General features: G+C 40.1%; 1 protein-coding gene across 1 annotated transcript in view; it reads right to left on the minus strand.

Moving 5' to 3' along the window:
* Positions 1-20,218, minus strand: part of fam155a (family with sequence similarity 155 member A) — a gene marked incomplete in the record, with an annotated part of 25,773 nt that overhangs the window by 5,158 nt on the left and 397 nt on the right. Inside the window, 1 exon segment of the mRNA XM_035678011.1 lies at positions 917-1,088. Coding sequence (XP_035533904.1) covers positions 917-1,088 — 172 coding nt within the window.

Here is a 20,218-nt window from a genome sequence, read left to right on the forward strand (position 1 = left end):
CCACCGTAGTTTTTCCTACACGCTTCGAAGGCTGAGCTGTATTCTAGATGACACTAAATCCTACACACTGGTCTTTTAAACACTAATATCCGTTAATTTATTAACATCCATATTCTGTGTTTCTCATAACTCACATGTTGGTCCTATTAGGTTGTGGACTGAGGTGAAAAATGGATGCCTGAAAGAGTGACAGTGACACTACGTATGATAAAGTGCGCCATAAAGAGAGCTGAAAATGAAAAGACCCTCTCCTGCTCTCCCAAAAAAAGTCTGTCTACCCTCCCTTCAGCAAAATGAAAAAATACCCTCCACCTGCTATTAAAGGACTATTAAACAGTCCCTCAGCTCAAAAACTTTTGGCTGATCTTACATAATTCTCACTACAGGTCCACCCAGTGTCAACCTGAGCACCAGTCTCACCAGCCAGAGTAACACAAACACCAGTGTGGCTGTGGCAGGGCCTTTAAAATGATGCTCAGCTCTTCAGGATAATTTGTTTGTTGGCACACAGCCAGCGTCTGGTCCTCCGAGGCAGAGTCCTTGGTGAGTACTACAGTATAAACCACAGTAAATGTTGAGAGACAGGCCAAATTCAGTTTATCAATGCATTGTTAAAATGTCCTTGTCTGAGCTCGGCTGTGCTCAAATACACCACTAGATGTCATCAGAAAGCCTTCACAAACACTTTGCTCTTTTCCTGGAGGAATACCATCCAGTAAACGTGGAGACACACATTGTGCATGAATTAATATTGTGCATCGCTTTATAAAATGCTATTTCGCTAACATAAATTAAATTAGTAGGTTTTCTCTGAGGCAGTAGGGAACGCAAGGCCAACACAAACACCCACACGCAAAACACTCGGCACTCATCTGCCACTGTTGTAAACAGGAAGTGAGAGTGAGTCGGTATTAACCTGTGCAGATGAAGCTGGGGCTGCCGCCGTGGATCAGGTCATCGTTATCGGGCAGGATGAACGGACAGCTTTGCTGGACCTCCAGGCAGTACTGGTGGCACGGTACCCTCTTCTGACAGGACTGCTGGGTGGTGGGGAAATACTGAGCGCACAGCCAGGGCTTATAGGCCGTCTGGGGAGGAGGAGGAGGAAGAGAAGATGACATTAATAGATGCTGCTGCATGATCCACTTGAGGATTGGTGAAAGTTGTTTGGCTCTGCTGGGTCTTAGGCCTTTCTCTGTTAGCAAAAGATATGTACAAGAGTCATTTGTCAGCCTAACACCTTGTCCTCTCATTGCCTGTACACTGAAACCACAGAGCAGCAGATACAAACATTATCAGCCAAGGCTGCTAGCAGAGCCACTGGGATATTGGATCAATCTCACTGCAGAGCATTAGCTTATTTATGGGATATGGATTATGAGGAAGAAGTAGAACTTTACACAATAACTTTTATAATGATAGAAGTTATAGGCACTTTAACACCAGGCTGGGGCTGCATCGAGCAGTTGTTTTCATTACAAAATGAATGTAAATTTTTTTCTCTTTTAATCAATAAGTTGCATCTACAAAATGGCATTAAAAATTGTTAAAAAAAGGCCACGTCACAGAAGCCAAAGTGATGCCTTCCACTGTCTTGTTTTAAAAACAAAAGATATTTAAGGTATGAGCATATAAAGCAAAGGAAGACATCAAATCCTCACATACTGTATGATAAACTGAAATATTTGGCAGCTTGAAAAATGACTCAAACTCAAACAAAGTCACTGATTAATTTTCTTTTTTTTTTTTAGCTGTACAGCACAACACTGAACAATGCAATTCAAAAGCAAGTGGCGTCAAATAACCTCATCAGATGCAAGCGTCTGAGTTTCCCCCCTCTTCCAAGTTAGATTCACAGTGAGACAGAATGTAATACTAAATGCACAGACTTATGTGCATAAGGAGACAGATGGTGACATGTAATAGCCAAAGCCTCGGGCTTGGAAAGCTTAGCAAAACAAAATGAACCAAGTGCAAACCACAGTCTGGATTCATTCTCATTTATAGCTGTTTCTTCATGTGCTTTTTCCTGGGACACACCACAGAAGGGAAATTACAGCGAAGAGCACAGACAGATCCCTTTGCACAAAGACTGTAGCCGGATTTGTTTAGCCAAAGTGTCTGCCAACCTGGTGGGGTCAAAGGTCATCAGAACTGTGTCCGATAAACATCCTACATGTGAATCTGTGTGACTTTTGCTATAATGACGGGGTTCCTTGTAAATGAGCAGTGAGAGCCTAAATACAGTTCAGAAAAAGGGCAACGAGCAAATGAAGAGCAACGAGACAAACTTTGGATCAGACAGAAGACAATGAAAACGTTATGTGTCAGCAGAATATAGTAAAATACACGAGTTCACTGGATGGCTAAACTAACAATTAGAGCCTGACTGACACCAAATGTTTAAGGCTAATACCAACAGCAGCATTAGACAGTTAGAATATTGAGTGTATATTGTTCTTCTTTATCACCATGTACACATATCGTGAACAGAAATGTTTGATAGGGAACCCCTTAAGTTTGGTTATAGGAAGAATTGTGACTGTAATAAGTAGTATAACATTACAATAAAAAAAAATCAATGGTCCAAAACAGTAACAGCAACTATAGCAGCTCATTTTAAACAGTAAACTAAACAGGAAATTAAATTACTGTAAATAACAGCAATAAACATATGCTATATATATCGAACTATAATTAACTCCTGAACTGTAGGTAGCATTAAACTAAGTTGTGTGTGAGATGAGGGCTAGCCTGTCTCATAGACCTCTGTATCGGTTTATGATTAAACTACTGCTAACACGCTAACAGGATCACAACAAGGGATGACGTTTAACATGTTCACCATCTTAGTTTAACACAATGGCATGATGAAAGTGGCTAATTACCAACCACTACGTACAGATGAGGCCGCTAATTAACAAATGTTGCTAATTAGCCACATTAGCTAGAGCTGCACTAATACCAATAACTAATCCATTTTTATGGCCCAATTTATCCTTCATTTGCCATTATTCAGGGTTTATATTGTGATGCAAGCCACAGAAAATGTATGTCAACAGATTAAACTCGAATCAAACACGTCTTCACATTTTTGTGCTGGTTTAGGGTCGAACTCTCACATGCACACACATATGTACGCGTTCGAGCACCTCTTTCAACACCACTGACACCAACAGCAAGTAAAGTCAGCACATCCTATGCATCAGTCATACTCTCTGAAACATATATAGGTTTTGATACCACAGAGATCCACAGATGCAGGTAAAGAGGTTTTAGAGTTTCTGTCTGTGTCACTAACCGGTGGAAAGCACAGCAAAGCCGCATCTCAACGTGTGCAACCCACACAAGGTTCCTCTATTGTCAACATCAGCAACTTGGACGCGATTACGTCACAGCAGCTCCTGTATCAGGGGACAGAGTCTCCTGTGACCGGATGGCTACACAGTATGTCACCTCCTGTCATGCAGAAGTCAGTGAGAAGTGCAAGGGAAAGGTCTGTCCAACAAATAAAGATAGAAGGGCTGCACGCTTTAGTAAAATTTGATCTTTACCCAAAACTGACAGCTTCTGCGGTTTGGATATTGCACTCGGCCATGTTGCCATTTCGCCAATATTTCGATTTATTGTGCGAGCCTAAAACGTGAAGCTATTAGGGGAAGAAAAGTGTTAAGAGAGTCATTTGACTGCCTGACACATGCAAGCCAAGGCCGTCTCCAAGTCATGAATCACAGACAAAACAACCCATTAGCGGCAATCCTGTAATTACCAAGTTAGAGAATAATAAAATGTTCAGCATTAAGAGAGTTTCACACACACAAAAGCAACATTTTACAAGAAACATGATCTTGTTTAAAAAAGCCTCTGAATCAGAATCAGAAATACTTTAATAATCCCAGGGGGAATTTATTTTATAAAAACTAAGCAACAAATTTAACACTCAAAAACCATCTTCATTGTTTTTAGGGCCTTTAAATTGACTTCTGTTTAGTTTTCCTGAAGATGATTCCTTTCACGTTTCCTGTTTGTTGCTTAAATTTAGCATTTCGCCACCTACAGAAACATCATCACAAACCCAAATCCCAAGGAGAAAGATGTCACAGTAGAGAACACACTGCACACAGTTAATTATCCCCTGTGTTATTTAACCACAGAGGAGCATCTATGGCTCGGAGGGAGGATAGTTAACTGTCGTTGGGATTTTTTAAAAGTGTCATGGATGTTTAAATTACACCAAGGAGCTACACTGGGCTAAAAAGGTCAATCTTCTGCCCCTCCTCCAACCTCCCATGTGTTTTCAAATGAGAAATCACACAGGGGTCTGATTTGTTTCCTGTTTGGACCGACATACAAAGATTACAAACACTGCACAGGCAATTATAATAATTACAATAATCTGATTATGTTGATGAGAACGATAATGACGAGAACAGCGTGGACCCCAATGCTTTGTAAAATCAAATATATTCCAGACACGTATGACTTCATGTTGATGCAGTATGTGTGTGGAATAGACTGTACTGTGAGGGGTTAAATCCTCATTGCCAGGAAATACACTCATCCTCACTCATCCAAAAAAAAAAAAAAGGTCAGCACCCTGTGGTTTTAGTGCCTTGATGGGAGATCTGTCTCCATTTTATTCCAGGTTATTCTGCAAAAAAAAATACATTTTCCGTGGATATTCTGTCATAATAAACATGTTCATTCAAACCGTAGTGACTACACCGCTTTGTATGTTAGAGGGTAATTTGGATAAATCACACTGACAGTTTAATTCCCATGATCCTCTGCTTTTGGCAGCAGTGTTCTCGGCGTGGAGGGGCTCTGCGTAGAGCAGCAACCGGCTCAAGGCCAACATAAAAAATCCCTCAGATTGATTACACGTGTGTGTGTTTTAAGAGTTTGTGGTGTTTTGTCGGAGTCGGAGGTGTTGAATGTGTGACAGAGGATTTTCAGCGCGGCGGCTTCCTGTCTGCGCAAACGGCTGCTGTTTAATTCGCGATGATTTAGCATAAATTCTTGCCAGCGGTGAGATAATCCGTCTAGGGATGCTGCAGCTATCAAAAGAGAACCAAAACAATACGATCGCAGTCAGACAGGAAATCTGGGTCCTCCTGAAGATGTATGCTGGCAGTTGCCAAGGTAACGGCTTTTTCTGCTTTTCATTAGAGCTCAATGGGTACTGCCCCACTCTCTGTTGGTTTTCTGTTTGTGTGCAGATGTTTAAGCGTGCATCCAGGCCTGTGTGTGTGTGTGTGTGTGTGTGTGTTTGGGTGTCTGCGTGCGTGTGCTCAGCGTGAAAAGGGAAGCGTATGAGAGCAAATTGAGTTAGTCAGGAAGCAGGCCTGGAGTCTGATTTGATCAGTCTAATGTGTGATCAGTGTGAATGGGAACCTGGCACTCAAAAAGCCTCTGTCGCCATGCAGCTTAGTCTGCTTCAAACAATGTACTGAAGCCCAGAGACACAGACAGGAGAGCAAGCGTTTGCACCGGGGCTTTATGCCTGCAGCTGATTGCAGCCCCAGCCTGTGCAGCCTGTACGTGGTTTCACCCCCTTTGGGTGTCACATCGGCCACCACGAAAAATAAAAATGTCAAAGATGAAATCAAGGAGAAGGTGGTGCTGATGTTTTGGACGTTTGCATTAACACAGAGATACAAAATCCACCCATAAGACTGTTTCTGCCACTGCTTACATGCAAATCTTTTGAAGGCTAAAAATAACATTTAAAAATTAAGATTCAAACGCTGACGCTTTGGCAGATAAGTGTCAGCAGCGCTGGCATCTGAATTTCACCACAGTGATTACTATTATATAAGAAGCAGACTGTAGAACAAGTCATGGGCAGCTTCTTATTTTCCGTAGCATGCAGTCCTCGTACTCTGGGGGCCGGCAGCCAGAACATACTGTTCAGCACGTTATTTAAAATGACTCTTGCTTTGCAGTATACATTACTTTTTCTTTAATGTTTTGTTAATTAAGTTCAAACCCGGACATCTTTTTGCCTATAAACACACAACAAGAAATCTCAGACTTCTCCAAATCTAAACTAGAGCGAATGCATCACGGTGGTCTTGAATAATAAAGTCAAAGTGAAATTTTGAATTCTCTTTATTTTGTTGGAAATAAAAACTATAGTGCAGCTTTTGGATAAAAAAGGATAAAAACATTTTTGGACGAATATAAACATCTAACATGGTGCACTACTGACTGGAACACATAGCCTTATGAAGCCTATGAGCAAGCCCACATGGCGTTGTTATGAACCATTAGCGATTCAGGGCATTCAGTATTTAGGGGCACTTGTTGTTGCTGTTAGGTTTGTACTGAACTCAAATAATGGAAACTAGCAAGCTAGGCTAACTAGCTTCAACTTTTTCAGCGTTCACTTTCTGAGTGGAAGCTACAGCCTCTCTTTTAACATTAGTACTGACCCCTGCTGGACGTTACTTTTCATCATACTCCCTATACATTTGCTGAGTCATCACTTAGTGTTGTGTTTGTTACACATTAGAGAAGCTATAATGTTAGAGCTAACGTTAGCTGTCTTTCCTTCGTGGGTCCAGACTGTAAAAACTCACAGCAATGAACAGTCCTGTAACCTCAGCGCTATACGTTCCTCCATAACTGAAATCACAACATGGAGTCATTGGGTAAGACAGTGTTTCAATCACAGATGGGACTAAACCAAGGCTACGTCCAATAACAACCAACAACACCATATTGCACCAATAAAATCATTGTTTGGAACCAATAATTCATGCCCCCTGGAGACAGGACTGAGTACAATTTCAATTTCTTCTTTTTGGTAAACACAAGTTTAAGCAAATAACTACACGAATAAAAAACAAACACTAAGAATATATATTGTATGATGATTATTTTGTGGCACATAAAATAATCGACATGTTGGAAAAATGTGCATCTGATGCCTTAAGGGGCGGTTTCTGCTCGTGTGCTGCCATAAAGCGTCAGTCAATCTGAAAGCGAAAAAAATTCTCAAATCGAATATTAGCTCAACGGGGGAGTGTGTGTGTGTGTGTGTGTGTGTGTGTGTGGGGCGCTCACACTCTTTCATAATGTACTGATGTTGCAACCAGCAGGTAGCGAGCCGTACTAGTAAAAGGATGAGGAGATTTACGGGGCTATTTTGGTGCTCAATGTAACATAAATTAGCAACCGCAGAGAGAGAAATGTCACGTTTATGATGTAATGAGAGACTTTGGTTAACACTACAAAGAAATTCAGCTCGGCCTCAGGGGGAATCCACAGCTAAGCTCAGAACGATACAAACCACCACCCCTGTGAGTTTCGTGTTGTGAAAGCAGGTCAGTTTTGGTCATTCCACCAGCATCCAGCAGTTCACAGGCAGCGGCTGACAGCTCCTGTAAATCTGACATGCAAAGCAGCCCTTCCTCCATTCTGCTTTCGCCCTGGCGCAGGGCTTTCCCCTCGCCATTCCCATTCACATGCCTGTCATCCGACACAGAGAGGACTGTGGGAGAGCTTGTCTGCAGACAAGAGGAACCGCCGAGCAGCAGAGAAATATGTAGTGTTCGCTTAATATTTATTCCATAGCACAAGCACCACCGTCATGAGGAAGTGCCAAACTAAAATTACTCCAGCAGCCGCAACACAAAATCATAGAAGAATCACAACGTTTGTAATCTGCTTCCGAAAATCTTCCAAAATAAAGCAAATGAAAAACTGTCTTTCTGTTGATGCTGATTACTGGGAGGACATTTGTATTGGGACACACAGAACAACTGTTTCATACTACATATACACCTAGAAAATTATGAATTTCATTAACCCACATGGATATACTAAAGTATGGAAGTGTTGGGAGGAACGTGGAACAATCTAAACTTCACCCATGTCATTTTAAAATCACATTTTAGATTGAAAAGGGAAATAGAAAGTATTATTTATTTATTTTATTAACTGTAATGTCTCCTGGAATTGAATAAATGGTCAGATACTGACTTAGATTATTAAGAATAACTGCTTTAAAAGTAACTGCAAGAAACTAAAGTACAGATAAATTAGTAATGTTGAACGTTTTGAAACAACAGAAAGGTAAACTAATGTGTAAATGAATGGATATATATATATATACACACACATATAAAATACATGTATGAGTACATTGTATTATTTAAATGCTTTATTAAGGACATGTTTTTCTTTCTTACTCAATTTCATTTAAATTATTTTTATGTTTATTATTAAAACATTGTATTTCTTAGATAATGTTTTTGTTTTGGGCGTACAGTTTACTCCCACAACTGTAAAAATATTGTTGAGGGTTATGAACCTAATGATGACATGATTGATGATAGTAAAGAATCCAAAATATGTAGTTTTCTTTTCTAGCTTTTTCTATCCAATTTTCTTCTTTATTTAAAGATACTGATGTAATTTCATAGTCACTGGAGAGTTTTTACAATAATAATCTTTTGGCTTTTTTCAGTGCATTTTCCATCCTGACAATCCAAAGGTGTAGTGGCCTTAAACCTGTATTAACTGGTTATTTGGGCCAAAAAGCAGCAAACATAATACTGACACACTACCTTATAAATATTTTGTGGCAAGTGTGTGAACAAACCTCAGTTCCTCCTGCAGAGAGCAACATTAGCACATATTTGAAGTCGTGTTCCTGGCCATGTCATGAATGTAAGTCCAATATTCACTGTCCTTTTCGCTCTGTTTTGGCTCTTTAGCTGCTCAGTGTCCCAATACCAGCTAGTTGCTAACCTCTAGCTCACTAAGTAATTGGAAAGTACAGACTTAGGCTAGCTGTTCCCCCTGGTTCAAGTCTTTATGCTAAGCTAAGCTAATTGCCTGCCGCCACTAGCTTCATATTTAGCATACAGACATGAGAGTGGTATCAATCTTCTCATCAAATTTAGAGCATTATATGTCTGAGTTGGTGCTCTTCTGGTCTTTAAATGACTGTGTAATACGTTCCACATGCTTTTACTAATACGTGTGTATTAATTATAAGCATAACAATATTTAATGTATGTACAATAATCTAGTACAAACACAGAAGTCACAAATCAAGCCAATAGCGGTCTATCCCTGAACTGTACTTCCTAAATCAAGCGGCAGGTTAACTGTACTCATGTTGGTTTAAACTCCCAGGTATGTAAAAACTTTAACTCAACACGCCGCTAAGTATCAACACTCTCTTGCTTCCCAGCGGGACGGTGTTGTCGCGCACACACACAGCAGCTATAAAGTGGAATGACAGAGACAGCTATAAAAAGCATATGAGTCAGCTGCAGAGTGAGATCCCAGTTAGGAGCTGAATGACACAGATCATTACCACTCCCACAAATCACGGCCGGGGTAGAACAGGAAGCAGCTCTCACACTACCTGGACTATTTTCAGCCGTGTTTCTTCGTTTCATGAGAAGCATTTTTTTTAGCACCGAAATGTACTGAGTGTGCAAAATATTTTCAGAATATTATCAAATTCCTGACAGCGAAATTAGGATATTTTCGAGGTGGAAATGAAGATGGTAGTCCTGGTTTCATGAGTCTTGGTGGGCTAAAAATTCAAAGAGCATTTTCTTATACTACACACACACACACAACATAAAAGAAACACCATCAATCCTGACAAAATGTTGTTGACAGGACTTTGATGCACTCACAACTCAAATCTCAGTGGCGGCCTCGGGGCGCTGACGCAATCCTGGGATAATCCAGCAGGACAGGGATGCATACTGGTGTCTGTCTTCCTACATTGACGTTCGTACTTATTACATCCCATTCCCTGGTGATGTAACGTATCCAGGCGCTGTATGTGTGCTTCTGGAAAATGACACTCTGAGGCAGAGCGTTCTCATCAAATTAGATGGTTTGCAATTTCAGTGCAACCCCTGTTTGTACGTTCACTGTGTCATCTTCTACCAACGAGTGCTCTCCTGAAAAAACAGTGTGAAAGTGGGGCTGTGGCGGAGGACTGCACATTTGAGCTTAAAAGATGGCTTTTTGTGTCAGTTTCTTTTCTGAATCAGATTTCTTCTGGCAAGCAATGGCCTGAGGGCTTGAAACCGGAAGGGGAACTCAGTCCGAGCTACAGTTGAATGACACCTCTGACACAGGCGGGCTGACTGACACTGTGACACAGTTAAAGAGGATCACGAAACAGCCCCAAAGTTTAGACGGCATTGAAGGATTTCTTCGAGAGATGCTGTAAGAGTACTGAAAGCATCAATAAATATGTGGCAATACACAAATCACTTTAAAGGTTCAGTGTTGTGAGAGATGTTTTTTGTTCTTCAATTCCAAGCAAGCTGTTTATTAATTTTAATTTGATTGCATTGTCAAAAGTAAAAGCATATTTAAAGTGATATTTTTTATAAAATCTGTCTGCAATTTGTTTAAAAAAGCCATTCATGTATCTACACTCTGTAATTACCTCTCTACATAGCAGTCAGTGGCGGAGTCCGCCGCAGTTGGTGACTTTATACACACGAGTGATTCACAGCAGACAATGTAGCATGTAATCCTGCGTAATTTCCTTTGGGACAAACTTGTGAGTTTGTATAAATAAACAAGATTTAACACACTTAACGTATGCGGGTGAGGATGTGAGTGTGACGCACATTGAACTAGATAGCGCGGAGAGCTCGTGCCTCTGCTACCGTTGCACAATCCTCGTTTGACTGACACTGTCCTGTACTTATGTTTCTGTTCTTAACATCTTAATGTCCTTTAAAAGGGGTTTTATTCTTTCAGTTTGCATTTTAATGTGTTTCTTTCTTTTTATTAATTGCATTATATAAAGCAGTCTGAATAGCCATTGTGTATGAAATGTGAAATAAAAATAAACTGGCCTTGCCTACAAAAAGAAGCGGTGGGTTATATTATATCCAATGTATTATGTAATATACCAACCTCTTCAACAGGACAGTAAAACAACATAAACTTAAATAAAAGGCATTAAATCAGATTTTTTTTCCAACTCTGAAATTAAATGAAATTAAACAGTTTGAATGAAATAGAAAACACTTTTTTCTTGGTTTTAAAACACATGCTTCCTGGCTCTACGATACTCAAGGCCAGTGTCCCAATGTGCAACCATAAAATGGTTTCTCAAGTCGATATTTGCTTTCAAATCTCAGGTTTATAATACTAATCAGAACTCATTTATTTGTGCAAATGACTATAAATAAATGTTCATGATGCAGATAGAAACAACAGAAAGCTAAGAGCCATGCAAATGTCTCAGAAGCAAACACGTCTGAAAGAACAATGTGAACATTGGTGAACAGTAAACAAACAGAAGTCCTGATTAGTGATCCATCAATGCAATTGACTTTACATTTGTTTTTAGATTAACTAATTGCCCCTTGTGGACTCGCAAACGTTACATAGGTCCGCTTTAAAGAGAAGAACTTGCCTTTCATTTTAGAAAACAGAAATTTCAAATGTAGATCATTTTATTAATGACAAATCATTATAGATATATTATTATTGTATATCTGTTAGATTTTTCGTGTTATTGTGTTTTTGGAAATATAATTTAATTTAGTTATATAGTTTGCATGCACGTCTAAAACTACAATATCACATCATATACACACAGAATATTTCATTTCTTTCTCTCACCCAGCAGCTCATGGTATATTAACACTGTTATGAGAGAACATAAAGTATCTGGTGGTTCACATAAAGACCTGAACTACAGTTCTAGGGTAACTAGTTGAGATTTGTAGGTGTGCTTCAACACAAATACTGAAACATTCAGACTCACAGACGATAACCAGTTGCATAAAGCAGCTTTGCATCAACCTGTTGAAGATTAACAACAGCGGATCGGATTTAATCTACAACAGAACGCAGTTATTTGGAAGATTTACATGAAAGGAAATCACTTCTGAAACCACAGGGAGCAGAAGTAGCAGAGACGGGCCGATACAATATGAGTATTTGTGCTGAAGATTCAGTACGTACTGCAACTCCCAAGCTACTGTGGTTCTTTAATACTGTATTGTCATTAAATATTCTGACTTTTCTTTATTTCAGGTACTTTCAAATACTCTTTCATCTGTTTTATATCTTTAAAGCATTATGTGTTATTTAGTCACACAGCTTTGGTTTGTCCCCTAAAACCACCAAAAGTACCACCAGTTCAACACACAACATGAACACGCACATTCGGATCATGGGATGTTGATTAGTGATCCATCAATAGTATCGACAGGCTTCCAGAAACCCGGGACCTTTTAGCTGGAAACGTATAGCACACGGCTTATGAGGCGCCGGAGCTCTCACTGACCAAATGGATCCACCTATCAGGACATGGAGACCAAAGATGGCATACATTTCCCTAAAACCACGTGTTGTAGATCAGTTCTGAGAAAACATGGTCATGAATGTGTATGGCAGGATTGGTTTTCAGCCCGGTTGAGCACACAGGCGCAGCAATGCATCGGTTAGATTACAAAACAGGTCTATCTAGATATATGAATTGGCTTTTCATCTGCTGTGGGAAACAAACCCAATTTCCAGTAGATATGAGATTGTTTCCCAGGTTTGGTTTCGCGTTGAGTAGATTAAGCCGTGCTCTGGTCGCAGGATCACTGTTGGCTGAGTTCCAGCTCTGCAGCTCTCTCCTCAAAAGATTTAAAGAATTCATTTTCAGCTAGATCAGAGCTCTGGGAGGCTGCTTAATAGGTCAGGGTGCTTTCTCTATCGATGCAGAGCCTGCTGACTGCAGGAGGGCCTGACCTAAGCCCGGGATATATTGACTGAACAACCCCCCCTGAGATGTCGCTTTAGGATAAACACAGACAGATGAATGCTGAGTGGGTGCTTTGACACACAAGAACCAAAACAAACTGGACTGAGCTCAGCTGCACTGTTCAAGTTACACATGTCCCCAATACTGTTATCATCCTGAACTGACTTGTTTGAATTTGAGTTTATGTCAGTGTAATCCGGTGATAACATAACGCAGTCCACACATCGGCGTTAAAGATAGCACCAAACCTATGTGATCACAATATGGTGCACATGATGAATGACTGATTTGAGTTTGAACTGGTGTGTTTGCATCTTTCACCTGAGGTCACATTCGTGCTCATTGCAGTGTCATTAGTGGTCTTCTAAGACTTGCGAGCAGCCGCATAAAGACGCTTTACTAAAGTAGAAGTAGCATTACTTTCTTACAAGTAAAAGTCCCGCATTCAAAATGACTTGAAGGAAAGTGCATCAGTATCAAGGGTAAAATGCACTTAAGATATCAAAAGTAAAAGCACTCATTATGCAAAATAGCTCCTTTCAGACTGTTGAGTCCCAAAGGTCCAGAAAATGTTTATTTTTTTAACCGTATGACAAGATAATAATTTGTGAGCAAAAGTTATTATCTTCTGCAACAAGATAAACAAAGTTGGCCTGTTTTCCTGTTTGTATTATTGTGGAAAAATTACAACTCTAGCATACTGACTGTCCACACTATATACTACATACTATATATATATATATATATATATATACACTATATTCTACTATATATATACTATATTCTACTAGTCTGTTCTATTGCAGTACGCAGAAAACATTCCTTACCGCTTTAAATCAACAGGAACACAACAGACGTCAATCAAACTGCGACTTTAGAGTACAACCAGCTGTGTCTGAGCTGCAGTGGAGGGACAGTCACACAAAGAGGGAATCTGGACTTTGGACGACACCCACTTGGTTCAACTAACTGACTGCTGAAGACTCATATTAGCTTTGCCTGTATCTCCTCAGGGCAAGTATGGACAGGACGAATGATTACCCTGGATACTTCTGGCAGGAAGCTGCGGTCCATCAGGACCAAAACCTCACAGCACAACAACAGTTTCTTTCCGACTGCAGCTGGCCTCATTAACAAGGCCTGGGACCCCCGCTGACACTGACTCTAATATTGATATATTGTACATATTTTCTTTTATAATAACACTATACTTCTTTATATTTCCTATTGTAAATGTTTCCTTTTTTTATTTATGTTCTTGACTTTACAGTACTTGCTTTTCATCTTGTTTATCTTCTCTCACTAAGTTCATTTGTATGCAGCAAAAATACAAAGACAAATTCCTTTTGTGTGAAAACCTACTTGGCAATAAACCCAATTCTGATTCTGACACAGTGACTGAAAACTGTTTAAATGTACAATGAGCACGCCTGTCTCGTTTTAAGACCCTGCTCCCTTATCATAGACCCACATACATATATCAGACCTCTTCTCAGGTGTGTGTGTGGGTGTGTACGGACTGTGGTTGATCTGTTAGCTTTATCGTTATTATTAGGAATATGAGTTCCCAGCAACTACATACTCAAAACACACAAGCTATAAGTCAGTTAAATTCACTTTAAAGCAACACTATGTACTTTTCACAGTGGAAATATCAAATGAATGTCGTTCAAATGCCTGCCATGATTTTAATTTGTGTGTGCTGACCCCTCTACAATTTGGTGTCTTCAGAAAACAATATATGAGGGGAATGACGTCATCACTTTTCAGGGTAAACACTGTAAATGACCAACATTACCAGCCAAGTGTTGGCAGTAATGACTGTGAGGGAGTGAGGAGGAATGGCCGGCCCAAGGGCGGGAGAGCAATCAGCATATAGATTTAATTGTCTGAAAGGGAGGGGACATTTGAAAGGTTACTGTGTGAGTGATGGAGGGCAGATAACCGTGGCCAAGACCCTGATACTTATGTAACACTGTCAGTGAGCATTGAGCTAAATGCTAACGCTGGTAACATGGTCACAGTGACAATCCTAATGACAGAATACAGAAATCTCTTATTTCTAACTGTGGCAGAGGATGTTGTGTTCGTGTAGGATCCTATCACTCATACTGAGAGGGTGATATAGAAAACAGGTTTTTTTAAAGCCTCAAGTGATACATGTTGAAAAATATTATACATGTATTGCTCGAGAAGAAGAGGCGCTCCTTCGGGGTGTCCTCCCATCCCTCGGTAGCTGAAGGCAGCGGCATGTATCACATTATCCCGTTTAAGGCGCGTTCCCACATCATTTATTTCTCAAGAAGCTCGAAGAAAAGGGAAGACACCTGTAGCACGCAGCTAACTCCCTCAGACGGCGGTTCAGTGAAAGGAATAAGCGCACACAATTCATGTGAGGTATCGACAAATCAGCAAACTAATAGCTTGGCTGCAAGTTAGGAATGAAGAAGGAGTACTATGCAGAGCTCTGCTTTATTATACACTGGATGTAAAGCTATAGAGTTAATATACAAGGACGAAATGGATTTGAACAGCCAGGAGGCCTCCCATCCCACCCACAAGCTCTTGCAATGATACACCCCCTCCTCCTCCATCCCCCTCCCCACACATCTCTGCAGGCAACATCACAGCCTTGAAAACCAAACTCCTCCAGTCACTGTAAAAGAACTTTTCTGATATCTCTGCTACATATTCGAGCTGTTTTTGACTGCAGAAACGAGATGCGTTCCAGGATTGAACGCTCCTATTTAACAGCTACTGTTACAGCAGAGCTAGAACACGGCTGAAGAGACTGGCTCTGGGTGTGACAGTCGTGCAGCTCCTCAAAAGAGCAGCAGAGTAGCTCTCAACTCAGGTGGCCACTTGGCAGATCAGATGTGAGGATTTGGAGGAGAGGTCACGCCGGGGCAACATCAGGACTGTGGGTGTACCAGATGGCGCTGATAATTGTCCTCTGTCTCTTCTCTGTTTTTGCTAAATGGAGCCGCTCTCTCAAACAGATCTTTTACATCTACTGCCAACACTTTCAAAACGTTCAATTTCCATAATATCTGAGCGGGGAAACTGTGTTTAGTGCTAACGTTAGCAACACACTAAACTAAGATGGAATTTAGCTCAAAGGGCCATTGTATCTAAGCCTCACAGAGCTCTTAGGCCAAAGATGTACTTGTTTTTAACTACACGTTTGCATACGCACGATGGCTGCCTCGCATCCCCTGCATCAGTTTGGATCGTTGTATGTGAACACAGGGTTAGACAGCAAGAATATCTCCGGCTAAAGACTAATTTGTTTATAGATAGGGCAGTATCAGGCTGGCCAAGATGTAAGCCAGGGCAGGTCTGTTCTGCTGAACAATGGAAGAGCAGGAGACGGGACTGTGACATGTACAGTGCTGTAGTCTCAGACTCAAGATGGTTTTTTCTACTGTCTCAGACTTTCCTCGCCAAATATTCTAATTGGCCTCAATCAAGCCCAGGAATATATAGTTTTCCTTCTGAAGTAACTTTCTCTTTCAAAACAAAACCATTGATGAAGTGAAAAATGGGTATTGCTTTAATTGGCTGCCTGGTAACCATGGTTACCAATCAATGTCACTATGCCTCGCTGTCAAAACTAATCTCATGGGCAAAAGCATTACTCCCTTTCTGACTGTGTCTCGACTAGTCCTGGTCTTGAGGGTGGTTATCTTCTGATATCTTCTGCCTCAAACTACAAACAGTTCCACTTTAACATGTTCCTGTGGTTTGTAAACCTCTAACTGCATCTGGTTTTGGCTGCTTGCTTACATGCACTGAGCGGTATTTAATATTGGATAAGCATATTTAGCCCACAGTTTGTCCTTTTCTCTTTTGCCAAGCAGAGATACCAAAGGCAGAGAGGAATTTTCTGTTAATTACTGGTAGCAACAATACTCAAGGACAGGATATCGCACTTAATTCTCATCTTAAGATGTTTAAGGGGTAAAAATCCTCTCTGTGAAGTATGATTCCTTCAGAAAGCCCAATTTAACATGGCAGCATTTCGCTGACAGTGCAGTTATACTGTACAAAGCGATATGGATTAATATTTCAAACACATGCAAGGTTTTGGTTTGGCTCCAACAAAATGGTCTCTCTACAGCAAGTCTCGCATGAAGGATACAACAAAGCTTTTTCCCCCTCCTACAGCAAACAGCATGTTCACTGTCTTTCTCTGCAGACTCGCTACCAATCGTTCTTTTTGTGATGTTATAATTAAAGGTAAAATTACCAGAGTTCATCATTCGTGATAAATAGTGTATTTACTGTTGCCTTCTTTCAATGTCACATCTCTTTATCTCAGTTCAAGAGTCTGAATGCCTCCAAAAACAGTTAAAATCCTCAGTGAATGCATCATACTAACAAGTTCTCCAAAGCCTAATATATCTTTCTTCATCAGTGCCAACACACTTCATTGTTGCACAGAAACTACTAAAACCCATTAATGTTTCGCTGGGTGACACAGCCACTTTAGTTTATTTTGACTCAATCCCACACACACCATCCTCCCGCCAGAAATACTCACTAGAGCACCAAATGTGTATTAATCCGCAGCTGACAATAGTCCCCAGGAAATACACTATTTCCCTTTGTTTGAGTAACATTTTCTAAGGATTTTTGTGAGCCATTTTTGACTGATATACATTGCTCAAAGCGGACATAAAATAATAACCAAGTCCGAGTCTAATAACAAACCATTTAAAACTGCGCTTTGAAATATTAATCTGGTATATTATACAATAATTTCTGATTCATTAGGTCTAATTACTTTTAAAACGCTTTAAAATTGAGACGTCTATTGAGACATGGGTTTTTGGCATTCACATACGCCAGCAGTCAACCAGGCACAGCCACAGAAGGACAATGAATGTCTCATGGTCATAGAAATAAGAAGCAAGTAGCAGGTAAACAGGAATTAATGAGCTGCCGTAATATGATACCTGTTACTAAACAGATTCTACTTCCAAAAACACTCTGCCAAGTCTCTGCCAAGGCAAAGGATGGAAACAATGGAGGGAAAAACAACTAGCTGGTGACAGCGGCCAAAAAACAAACTGCTTAAACCCTTAAACTGCCTGAAATTTAAAATGGCAACATCTCCTGGTGAAATCAGTTCATTTCAATGAAATTGACTCAATCAGATCAACTTTGGTGAACTTTGAGATGCAAATTCTCGCCACTGACCAATGATTAACTGTCCTGACTGCACTGACCTTTGAGGCCAAACTGGACGACGCTGTCTTAATTTATTAGCTTATTAGCATTCACTTTTATTTAACCTCCTTTACATTGTATAGCCTTAAACATGCTACCAAAAAGCTCATTATATATATATATAGCTCATTTATTATTTCACCATTTTAACCACCATTTTTTATTTTGGTGTTAAATACTTTGTGCACTTTCTTTTTCCTTCATCTTTCTCCACACACAACTACACCTCTGTCTCACACACACCGGCTGCCCTGTCCTGCCCTCTCTCTGCTCCTCTCTCCATATACAGGCTGAATGTGTCTGTTCCATTAGTTTGATGGTCAGCAGTAAGTTTTATAAAGTCGCCCAAGAAACACAACTTACGTAGTTTACCAACTATCCCTGTGAGTAGTCACTATGTCACTGATACATTTCTGATGTGAGCGGACGTTAACTCTGAGACTAGTTTGTCAACTTTTCCTGTTTCTTCTCGTCCTTCTCTGCCACCGTGTATCAAGCAGGATACACAAAGAGGATGGTCTAAATCAGCAGCATGTAAATCTGAAAATGATTACTGAAAAGCTGTTTATTTCTTTCGTCATAGCCTGTTATGCTGCTGCAGGTAGTAAATAGGTTAATTTGGTTTTAAAGTATCCTGGAGTAGTGCATTTTAATACACTAAAAACCTTACACAATCATATAAATCAGAGGTTGGCATTACTCTACATCAACTCATTGCATAAGACAGCGGTGCACATCATGCATTAAGCAGTTTATAGGAAAGAACTGTAAGTGAAGAGTGGGTTGTTTTTTTTTGAGAAGATATTGCTGTCACTGCGCTTTCATAAACAAAACGCATGTCCAGTGACTGACAATTCATTTAACAGGACAAACATCATCCTCAATCATCCTAATGGGCCACACGGAGCTTAACAGAGCTCCAAACCTAACCTTTTACCTAGTCCACTGTATACATGCAGACCTGGTTTAAAAAAAGCTTTCAAAAAAGGCGCATGAGGAGAAAGGTACCTCACTGGGGAATAAAGGGGAAGTCAGATAATCCCATTAGTGCCAAGTGGTGGGGAATTTAGATGTGGTCAACGTAAGGCAGCACAAAGGATATTTGAGTTACCCCGTCATTAGTTTCCAGATCTAACACCACCAGCTATGCACAATGCTGCCAAGTTCCCCCTGAACAAGGGTACAAAACTTCCTGCATTCTCTACATTAGCTAAATATTAAAATTCAATATAGCACACAGCAGCTGGGATATGCATTCAGGCTTATATCTGTCCCTGTAGAAGTAATCCATTCAAATACCTATGCAGACAATAGGACTGTTAGACTAATTAATGCCATGCCCATAGATGAATGGAGGTATTAGTCTGACCCTCAGATGTTTCACTGGGAAAAAAAAAACCCCGATCCTGCATGCAACTTCTTCATTTTCTCACAATTACGAAGCCAAGTAATGAATGTTTTTACTATAATTAAATTCTGGTTGTTCCATTATTGCACAAACAGGAACAGCTTGGCAACTAAATGCAATTCTTCTCCAGGGAGGATATTTCCTAAGAAAGACATGCAAATATTACACGTGATCAGTTTACTTGTCGTGGTAAGTATGTGACAACAGTTGTATAATGTCCTTTGTGGCTTTCAAGAGAGATTTTTTAATCCAATTTTTAGATACCCTTGATGACGTAATCAACCCGGACGATGAACTTTACGCAAAATGTACTGTCATTAAACATACAGTGTAAGGTGTTATTGATCCAAAGAAGACATGAAACCTGATTGGACGCAGGTTCTGGTCATGTGATTAGATCGACATATTTTGAGAGGATATACAATGTGTGAAACCTTTAGAGACGTATTAGGTTAGAAGATCCCTCAGGACAGTGAAATATTGGATCTTGGATTGATAGCAGCAGTTGTAGAGGGAAGCAATCAGTATCGCACAAAATATTCGAATGAAATATATGTAAAGTTAATTTATAAATTGTGTCAAAGAAAAAGTGACCCAGAAAATGTACTTGCTTTGAGCTAAGTGCTAGAACGCTAACATACACACAATGACATTGCTAACATGGTGATGTCTGGCGGCTAATATTGGGCAAATTAAAAATGTTAATTAAAGAAAAGATCAGGGCGTCACCAGCATTATTACAAATCATCCTGATGCGGCATGAACGTCTGTAATAAATTTCGTGGCAGTCTATCCAACCTCATGGTGGCGCTAGAAGA

This window comes from Morone saxatilis, unplaced genomic scaffold, assembly GCF_004916995.1.
Source record: "Morone saxatilis isolate NCDOM2014 unplaced genomic scaffold, NCSU_SB_2.0 Contig6, whole genome shotgun sequence".
Taxonomy (NCBI): domain Eukaryota; kingdom Metazoa; phylum Chordata; class Actinopteri; family Moronidae; genus Morone; species Morone saxatilis.